Genomic DNA, 10,378 nt, shown 5'->3' on the forward strand with positions numbered 1-10,378 from the left:
GGTACAGCAGTGCTGTGGTCTACAGCTCTTCCAGCATTTCTGTTGGAAATCCCCGTTAGGAGAATGATCCACATGAAGGGAGTTTGGAGGGTGGGGAAAGGAAGCCCCACAGATCCTCCAAGAGGCACCCCTCTAGTTCCTTTCAGAACAGCACTGACAGGCTCCAAAAGGCAAAACCCCTCTCCCCTGGTGGGAAGATGGTGGGCTGCCCACCTGGGTCACAAAGGTCAGAGATGCTCAGGGCTCCGGCAATGATATGCAAGAGCCCTGAGTAAAATATATCCATAGTCACCGGTTGCGTAGCTTGGACATAATTCAGTGTCCTGGACACTGGAGGAATCACTCCCTTGCAGATGTATGTGGCTTAGTGGAGGGTTTTACAGATTGACACGGAACTTCTCTGTGTGTAGGGCCTTCATCCAGCCAGTTACTGGGGCTTTTTCTTCCTTTTTTTGTGGAAAGACGCTCTCGCATTGCTCTCACGCCTAAGCTCCCTCTCTCTCCCCACCATACTCCCCTCTCATCTGCTCCAGTTTTGCGGACTACGGCTGCATGTTGGAGATTCAGCACATGGAGTTCTTGGCCGACGGGCGATCCCTGGTGGACACGATAGGAAGGCGTCGGTTCCGGGTGCTGAGGCGGGGACACAGGGACGGTTACAACACTGCTGATATCGAGTACCTGGAGGACGAGAAGGTGAGAGCAGCCTGTAGGGCTGCTGTATAAATGCACAGCAGGGGCAGTAGCAGTCATTCAGGGGGCAGACCACCGGTTGAAATGGGGCTACCCCAGAACGGTGAATTCTGGCGCACGGAAACGTTCTCTCCAGGTGCGTTTCTGGGGCTCAGAATTTACGTTCACTCCAGCCATCTGCTGCCGGCTCATCCCTTGCTGCTCTATAATCTCTACTTCCCAGGCTTGGAGCGTGCTGGGGTTTCCAAGAACGGACTTCAGCCGTTTCACCCACGTTGGCCTCCTTGCAGCCAATGCCTAACTGGCTGCCCCCACCTCTGTGCTGCAGGCCAGGTTCGTCATGGAGGGCATCCCTTCCCCCCGCTGGCCGTATAGCTCACCAGTGGCACTGGTGGTGCTGAATGAGGAGCCAGTGCTGTGCACATGGGATCGGCCCCCTCCGCGAGTGAGCTGACCCAGGCCAACTTCTGCTGGTCGCAGCCTTTCGAGGAGCCACTAAATGGACACAGTGCTGTGGGGGCGGGTGGCTGGGATGACATGCTGGGTTGGCACTGCCTGCTGCAGAGAGGAACCTCACCCGTACTCGCGCTGCTCCTGCACGTACTATGTTACTGAACCAGTTTATCTAAAATCCCTGTATTGCTTTCTTCTCCTCTCCTGTCTTCACCACTCCTGCACTGTCTCCTTCCAACTCCCTCCCCCTGATCTCTCACCCCCTCACCGGGTGCTCCCCATCACTCTTCCTTTCATTCTGCTTTCATCTCCCCACCGGCCAGGTGGAAGGGGAAGAGCTGGCCGAGCTGCAGCTTCTGCACGAGTGCACCTACCAGCAGGCGCAGAAGTTTTGTGAACACGGGGATGCTGCCTTGAGGCAGATTCTGATGCACCGCGGCCCCCTGCCTGAGAAGGAAGAGGACATCCAGGTAATGAGGGAGTTGCTGGCGAGGCACCTCTGGGAGGGCTGCCTTCTTAGAAATAAACTTACAGATTCCACAGATGCAATGGCCAGAAAGGGTCCTTGTGAGCTCTAACCTGAGCTCCTGCATCACCTGGAGCCCCATGGTGGAAGTAGAGCATGCATTTAGAAAGACATCCAGGCTTGATCTCCAAGTGGAGGAGGATCCGCCGTGTCCCTTGAAGAGCTGGTGCAGTGGTTCATTACCCTCACTGTTAAAAATTTACATCTGATTCCCAGCTTGAATGTAGCTGACTTCAGCTTGCAGCCACTGGATCCCACGATGCCTCTGTCTGCTAGATTAAAGACCTCTCATAGCGGAGAGATTCCTGTGTAGGCACTTAGAGACTATCATGAAATTGCTCCTGGGTGAGCTCCTTTACTCTCTCATCGTGAGGGGTTCTCTCGAACTTGAATCACTCTTGCAGATCGACTCTGCACCCTCTCTGATTTTTCAAAATCGAACAGGCACCAAGCAGAAGTCCATCATTACGAAATAAAAGGCCCGGACGTCCAGGTCAGGAGCAGCAAAAGGCACTCCAGGTCGAGAGTGAGGTGCCTTGGTGGAGCAGTGTGTGGGGAGCCCAGGACTGGACCATCAAGGCTTTCTGCAGGCCACACCATCGTACATTAGCAGACCTGGGGGAAGAGGGGGGCGGAGTTTGCACTCCATGCTACTGAGCAACAATACTGGGCTGGCTATTTTCTGCCCAAATGTATGTTTGTTTGTAAAAGTGCCAACTGGGGATCAAAGCCCCATTGTGCTGGGTGCTGCAGCTTGTCCCTGCCCCAAAGAGCAATGTATTACTCTCTCCTTTTTAAAACAAGAACAGGTTTGAGGACAGTAATATGGTCACACGGGAAACTGAGGTATTCTGCATGCCAAGATGAATTGCTTGGGGATCTCATGGCTAAACCCTGCAAGGGGTCTGAGCTGGAGCAGGGAGGGCCAGGGGAGGTCCTTCCAGTGGATATATCTCAATGCCAGGTGCACGACCACGAGTTTTCACGGGCACTGTCCTGGTGAATATATCAACCGTGAGACCCATTTGCCTGGTTTTAGAGTATATGCTGTGGGACAAACCAGTCCCCACAAAGCTCTTGCTGTTTGGCAGGGACCCGAGAGGGGACAAATAAGGCAATGTGGTCTGCCTCGCCTAGTAGTCGCTCCTATTGCTATTTTGAGAGGGTTTCCCTTGCTCAGCATCATTTTTAGTGCCGGTTTGTGACCCTCCGCTATCTAACAGGCGGCCCACAGATGTTTTTAAACTGTTCCTGGAATCAAAATAAAAAAGGTAAATATTTGCGGCTCCTTCAAGGAAATAGCATTTCTGGCTAGGGACGAGGTGCCCAAAGGGCTGGATCCGACTCGCTTGTCACATTCTTCTGATGGATTCAGACTCTGCAGAACAGAAGCTTTCCTTTTCTTAAGCAAGTACATTTCTACTGGTTGCAAAGATTCTCTTCTGAACGTGACTGGACTTTACGCTGCTTTAGACAGCCTGAAACTAGAGGCAGGCGCTGTCCTCATTCCCCCTAGTGGAGTGTTTTCTCTTAAACCTGGTTACATTTTAAAGAGCATTTTTTTCAGATTACTTAGGTGCCCAACTGCGCACCTAAAGGGCATGAATAGGTGCTGCAGTGCTGCATTCAGATCCAGGAGCTGCATGTGCAGATGACCAAACAAAGGGCAAACAAAGGGTCCTAAAGATACCCTGGGTAAGGCTTTCCCCACTGAGAACGGCTGTAGGCCAGTGGTTCTCAAAGCCGGCCTGCTGCTTGTTCAGGGAAAGCCCCTGGCGGGCCGGGTCGGTTTGTTTACCTGCCGCGTCCACAGGTTCGGCCAATTGCGGCTCCCACTGGCTGCCGTTCGCTGCTCCAGGCCAATGGGGGCTATGGGAAGCGGCGGGGGCCAAGGGATGTGCTGGCCGCCCTTCCCGCAGCCCCCATTGGCCTGGAGCGGCGAACCGCGGCCAGTGGGAGCCGCGATCGGCCGAACCTGCGGACGCGGCAGGTAAACAAACCGGCCCGGCCCGCCAGGGGCTTTCCCTGAACAAGCAGCGGGCCGGCTTTGAGAACCACTGCTGTAGGCAACACTCTCCTTTCTGCAAAAGCCACTGGACACAGTGCACACTGTTGTGGGGTAGCCCCAGTGGGGCTGTGTGGATATAACAGAGGAGAGGATCTGGCCCCCTGGTCAGCAAAGCAAGGAGCCATCTGAAGACCCAGAAAGCGGTGTTTTGAGTAAGGAATTGCCATGTTTGCACCCCGTTTTCTGGCCACAGCTGCACTCTGGAGCACCGTGTGGTATATATGTCTGAGTCTTTCAATTCTGGAGCCTGGATTCTGTTCTGCAATGGGCCTGGCCCTTGATGGGTAACTAAGATGTCCAAGTGGACACCTGAATAACAATGGTCTGATGGGGCGATCCTGTCCACTAGGGGCATAACGCCTCCTACAGGATATCCCACAGGTCCCAGGCCCTACTGCCTGGGCTTGTGTCAAGCTCCCATCCTCTTTCTGAACTGCAGCTTTCTTCTCTCTCTCCTAGGCCGCCAAAGATGGACCAGCTTGGTGTTGGTGGCTTATTTCCATCTTGCCCCTGGACCCATCTGACCAGCTCCGGCTCTTTGCCACTACCTCGCTGCAGGCCCGCCTCACTCAGCTGAAGCACATCCTGACCGGCATCCTGCAGCACCGTGATTACGGCCACCAACTCGCAGACGTCCGCCCGAGAGGCAGGATCTAAAATCTGGGGCGTTGCCGGTGCCTTGGCCAATTTGCTCAGCACTTTCTTTGGGAGGGCCGGGGATGGAGATGTCACCGGTTTTATTTCTGTGTTTGGCCTCCATGTTTTTATTGTCTTGTCATCCTCACACCGACCTTAGCAACCGGCCGCGCGCAAGCCTCTCCGGCAAACAGAGCTGGCAACGGCATGCAGAGGCAGCTAGAGTCCTTGAGCCATTAGTGATATCACGCCGTCCATGCAGTCTTGATAAGCTGCTTAGGGGATTTAGGAGCATCTCAGTAGGTCTAAGGAAGGCAGCAAGTCTGAAGGTGGGGCCAGGCTAAGGACACTGGCTTGCCTCTATGAGCCAAAGCCACATGCCAAGCTATTTTGGTATCGAGAAATCTCTCTCGAGGGCAACCAGAAATAAATGCCAGGTGTCGCATTGTTTTGGGCTCTTCCACAATCAGGGTCACTAGTGTTTGCTAGTTTGTCCCAGTCTCTGCACGCTAGGTGAGGAAAAGGGGTTTTAAATGAGTGGAAGAGTTGTAACGGGAGGGGGGAGGTTTCAATAGCTTCCCGTGAGTTAGAGTTGCTGTCTTTAATCATGAGTTTGATCTGATAGTCCATAAAAAAAGAGTTAAGTTAAATTAATTAAATTAAATTAAATAATCTGATCTTCTCAGGTCAGCTTCTAACAGCTGCTTACGTCCAAAAATCCTGAAAGAGAAGTTGCTATTTTAATATATCCAGTTCAGAATGTTTCCGACTTTCAGGTTTGCTTCCTTCTCTGCTTTCGTTTGGGTGTCTGAATTTGCAGGAAGCTTCTGCCCCATATTCAGTCTGGCAATGCTAAGAGATGTTGCTGCGTTGCTCTCCTCATGGTCAGCCACCTGCTTCTCATGGACTCAGAGACTTTAAGACCAGATGGGACCATTGTGATCATCTAGTCTGACCTCCTGCACATTGCAGGCCATAGACCCTCAACCGCCCACTCCGGTCACACATAACCTCTGGCTGAGTTATTGACGTCCTCAAATCATGGTTTAAAGGCTTCAAGTTTCAGAGAATCCACCATTTACAGTAGGTTAAACCTGCAAGTGATCCCTGCCCCATGCTGCAGAGGAAGGCAAAAAACCTCCCGGGGTCTCTGCCAGTCTGACCTGGGGGAAAATTCTTTTCCGACCGCAACTATGGCGATCAGTTAGACCCTGAGCATGTGGGTGAGACCCACCAGTAGACACGTGGGAAAGAATTCTTTATAGTAACTCAGATCCCTTCCCATGTAGTTTATATCTGCTGCAAGAGGAATGCCATGGAATGAGGAAGGCAGGGAGAGTTTGCTCAGATTAGAGATGTGCCAAAGAGGCCGCGGTTGGATCTGGATTGAGTTTAAAATGGGATTCTGCTTCTGGGCCAGCTCATTAAGCTTTGGGTTTGAAGGCACCAAAATCTCAGGCAATTTGGCCCACAAATGATTTTATGAGATTTCCGTCATCTTGGGCGATGGAAATAATGTGAGATCAGCATTTCTCGTGATATTTCTGCCATTTTGGGCTGAAAGCTTTTGTCCTGAGATTTTGGCTGCAGTTTGAACCGAGATCAGAAGATGAGGCCCTTCCAGTTTTGGATGCAACCTTCAGATGAAACTGATAGAGACAGGTTTGGGGCTGGGGCTTCAAATCTAAATGTCCACAAATTCAGAATGGTTCGGATGAGTGGATCTGGGATTCTTCTGGCTAATGATGGGCCTGTGATTCTAAGGTTGAGCTGGATCTAAACTTCTCCGTAGCAGGAGAGCAAGAGTCTGAGTGCCTCTAACTAGTTTCCCCTTGTCACTGAATACAATAGAATGAGATGAAAGGTGGAGGAAATGAGGGTGAGCTAGGACTTTGTGGCTGCTTTTCTGCAGATTATCTAGACTCGTTAGTTTTCTCTCCCAACAAGAAGATTATTTCTATGGGGCTGGGTTTAATTTTATTTAGTTCTTTATTTTAAAAAATAATCAGTTATTCGCTGGGTTACAGATTTGCCAGGATCTTAGCCCTGCCTGTCCCATCTGCCCCAACTACTATCGGGGGGCTCCATGTGCTATCGGGAGAGGCCAGTCTAGGCCATGCTGGAGCAAGGTGGAGGAGCTCTTCCTCTCTTTTCTTTTTGTCTCTTTTTGCGCCACATCCTCAGCTACTCCCATTTACACCAGCAGAGTATCTGGCATATGAGCTTGGATCTAGAATGGTTCAGGTGATGATCTCTCACCGTGTTCGGTATTATTTGTACCATGTAGGAAAGGATTGAGAATCTCCAGCCCCCATGCCTGCTCCACCCTGATCCCCTCAGCTAGTTCAGGCACCTCTGCTCACCCCCACCACCCTTCCTCCCCCACCCCTCCAACGTTGGAGGTTTGATTCCCTACTTCCCGACAAAGTGCCTTGCTTGGGGGATGACAATCCAGATTAACTGAGGCCTGCAGTTCCTGAGAAGCTAAAGACAGAATGGGGTGGCTGGTAAGGATGGGTCAAAGCTGGATTTTTGTCTTCACCCCTGGATTTGGCCTTTCCCTCTCCTGCTTTGCACCTGTTACTACAGCACTGGGCCCATGGTGATCCCCAAAGGCGACCGTAGTGGTGGGACAACTGGGTGTGAGGGGCTCTGGCTGCCTGGCCTGTGTGGGAACCCCCGGAGTTTTGGGTAGAACGACAGCAGGGGTGTCCATACAGAGGGGCTGCAGTGTATTACAGAAGGGATTGGCTGCTGCTAGGAATGGAAATATGAAGGGGATTTGAAAGCCAATGACAAACACACAGTTTTCTCTCCACTGAACTTTGGGAAGTGCCTTTATTTTATTTGTGGTGGGCGCAACCAGTTCGCCAAGCTGATCAGAAGGCCTGCAGATTCAACTGGCTGCAGATTCGACCGGCCAACATTGTTCACCCTACACCTTGTTCATCCCCCGGGACCCACCCGGTTTGCTGTCATGCCTATTCTGGCAGCACAGATAAGATGTGATGGGGGCAGTGTCTGGAAGTTGCTGCTAAGACTTTCCCATTTAGCAGTAGTGATCTAGCTTAGCAATTGGCAAGCCCCATGGAGGGTGACCACCGGAGCCACTTCTCCTTCCAAGTCCGCGTCTGGTAGAGACTCGTTGGAATCACTCCAGTTTGCTTGGAGTCCATTTGGATTTTTATGAGCAGGTTTTTCCTCTTTGAACAAAACTCTCCATATTGTCAAAGAAATAAAGGAGAGTGTTTTGTGTGGTGCCTGTTTGAACACTGACTGGGTTGGTTTGATTCCTTCCCGTGAGTCCCGCTCAACCAAAGCTTGAGCAGAAGCCCTCATGCGACAACTGGGCCCTGGCAGACACGTGGAGCGGTAATGCCCCTGCCCTAAGACATTCACAGTCTGGGTTAGATACAGCACTGGCAGGAGAGAGGATCGGGGTGGAAGGCTGAGCGAGGAAGACCTGGGAGGAGGCTAGGGAGTGAGGTTGGTGCAGTGGAGGAGGTGTGAAGACTTGTACACAGGGAGAGCTATAAACACTCTGGGAGCTGATTGTCTCTTGGGCTCCGTTCAGCTGCAGCTCCTCTGAGGGAGGTGGCTGCTGGGAAATGGCGGGCGTTCCACTGATTCCAACCAAGGTGCTATGAAATGCACCCATGTTGGGCAGCCCTGTTCCCACAGCATCCCCATTGCTTCCCAAGCCAGAGCTGCAGTTGCAAACAGCTGCCCCAGCTTTTGTGCCACGAATGCAGGAGGGAGTGTGTGCAAGGAGCTTCCCTGCACCTTAGGTGCACTGCATAAGGGCCAGAGACAATGGTAGTCCATGCATGTTGGGGCACATGGCTGGCAGAGAGGAGTGGGAGGGAGACGGCATCATCCAGATCCACCAGCTCACAGAACTTGGCAGTCCTGCCTGCACCCACCCTCTGTGCACTCTCCTGTGGCGGGAGTGAGCTCCTTCGGGGGGCTTAGGTGCCACAGCGCCCTCTATGGGACCAAGGGTCACCACCTAGCCCAGTGCGATCACTGATAGGGTGCTAAGAAGTGGCTTGATAAAGAGCCACCCCCCAACCTCCCCCTTAGTAAAGCTCCAGGAGAAACGCCATCTCCAGGGAATGCCACTCTGGCTGTTATGGCATGTGGTGGCCTGGTGCCCACCCGTTCTCCAAGGGTGATGTTCTTAGAATCTGCCACCCACAAAATCCAACAACGAAAAAGAGAAAGAAAACCTATTCCTGTCTTGCCTGTTGCAGAGAGCAGCACCAGCCCAGGGTTCACCTCCTGCTCAGCAACTGGGGAGAGCGGGAAACTGGGGTGGGCTTTTCAGTTAAAGGCTTAAAAAGAAACTCCACAAAGGGTAGGAGTATCCACCGTGCTGCAGCAAGTTTCTAAGGAAATGTCCCCTGGGGCACGTACTCCAGCCCCAAACCTGGCCTGTGTCAGGCTCATCGCTGCAGGAGGCTCTCTGCAATCTTCATCAAAGGGCTTGAGGGCTGGGGAATCCCTTTGGGATAGAGCAGGAGGGGCAAAGGCAGCTAACCACATGCTCACTCAGGCCTCGACTCAGCAAGCCCTAGCACGAATAGCCTCCACATTGACTTTGAACTTCAGTACATTGTGGAGTTAGGGTCTTTGGCTTTAGTTAAATAATGAAATAGTTTGAACCTTTAAATGCCCGCAGCCGTGTGGTGATGGTCCCGCCATGGGAGAGGAGTGGGGCAGTTCCCAGGAGCTGGCCAATCACTGAATGCTCTGGGCGAAGAGGAACAAGAAGGTGGATGCTTTGGGAGCAGAATGCCAGATTAGCTACACTTGGCAGCATTCCCTGTGCTGTAGAGGAAGGAGGGGAGGCCGGTTAAAGGTTGTTCGCAAGGAATTGCCGTGGAAAGGGGCAGCCACAGGATGATGCAAAGGCAACCGATGGGGAAGTTCTCTTCCCGCACAAGGACGCTGTGCCTTGGATACTCCACCCGCTGCGGAAATCTAACCACAATCAGCCCTGAGGCTGAGGTAGCACAAGTGTGCCCAGCCACCCCTTCTCCCTCAGTCTATTGAGAGAGGATGGAGACTCAGCGACGGATGATTCACAATAATATTAAAGATTTTGCAAGTTCGCTTCTCTGTACAGCAGCGTGTCTGTCCCTCTGCCCCCTATGGGGTGGAATGTCTGACTTGCTCACGCCCTGCGACTCTGCCGCCCTCTAGGGGCTGCAACCTACAAAGAGGATCTGTGCCCTGGTGCGCGATGACGGGGATTTTCCTTTAGCACAAGTGGGTGCGGGCTCCATCTTTTGGAGCAGGGCCTGAGTTCAAGTCTCACTCCTGCATTGGGGAGGGAGATAGGGGGTGCTTGTAGTTTCATGCGCCACTTCCCCAGCTGCAGCCAGTCCTTGTTGGCATGAGTGGCTGTACATTCCACCACGTTCTGCCAGGTTTCCCCCCCAAAACAGCACTGAAACCGTGAGTGTCAGCAAACCTGATGCAAGTTTCAGGGTTCCTGTTTCCCTACAGTGCTGCCTTGTTTCCACTAGGTGGCACGAGGGAGCTGAAGACAGGCCAAAGGGAAGGGTGGGAGAGAAAAGAAGTGGTACACTAGGTCACTGGAGTGTATGCCTGCTCCTTTCCTTCTTAGGGTGATCAGAGAGCAAGGGTGAAAAATCGGGACGGGGCTGGGGGGTAATAGCCCCAAATATTGAGACTGTCCCTATAAAATCAGGACATCTGGTCACCCTATTTTCTGCACCCTGTCCCCCTAAAACATCAGTGCCTCTGACCCCCAAATCAATGGTACAGTCACAGTAAGCATGAAGGAGTCCCCCATATGTCTATGCATGTACTCATCACTATATATGCAGTTCAATATATTTGGGTGTATAGATATGCATGTTGATATGTTTACACAACAGACACACACACGTCAGCTCTTTACATGTCATTAATCGTACATGCTGGCTCAATTTCTTATGTGATCCAGAAATGAATCTCCCCGTTCCTGCCAGTGG

General features: G+C 52.2%; 1 protein-coding gene across 1 annotated transcript in view; it reads left to right on the plus strand.

The window, feature by feature from the left end:
- Positions 1 to 8,656, plus strand: part of LOC141991868 (LON peptidase N-terminal domain and RING finger protein 1-like) — a 29,509-nt gene extending 20,853 nt beyond the window's left edge. Inside the window, exons 10-12 of the mRNA XM_074960251.1 lie at positions 534 to 696; positions 1,470 to 1,616; positions 4,200 to 8,656. Of these exons, the coding sequence (XP_074816352.1) occupies positions 534 to 696; positions 1,470 to 1,616; positions 4,200 to 4,397 (508 nt within the window). The 3' untranslated portion in view covers positions 4,398 to 8,656. The remainder of the gene's footprint in view (positions 1 to 533; positions 697 to 1,469; positions 1,617 to 4,199) is intronic.
- Positions 8,657 to 10,378: the final 1,722 nt, after the last annotated feature.

The sequence above is a fragment of the Natator depressus genome, chromosome 8 (genome assembly GCF_965152275.1).
Source record: "Natator depressus isolate rNatDep1 chromosome 8, rNatDep2.hap1, whole genome shotgun sequence".
Classification (NCBI taxonomy): domain Eukaryota; kingdom Metazoa; phylum Chordata; order Testudines; family Cheloniidae; genus Natator; species Natator depressus.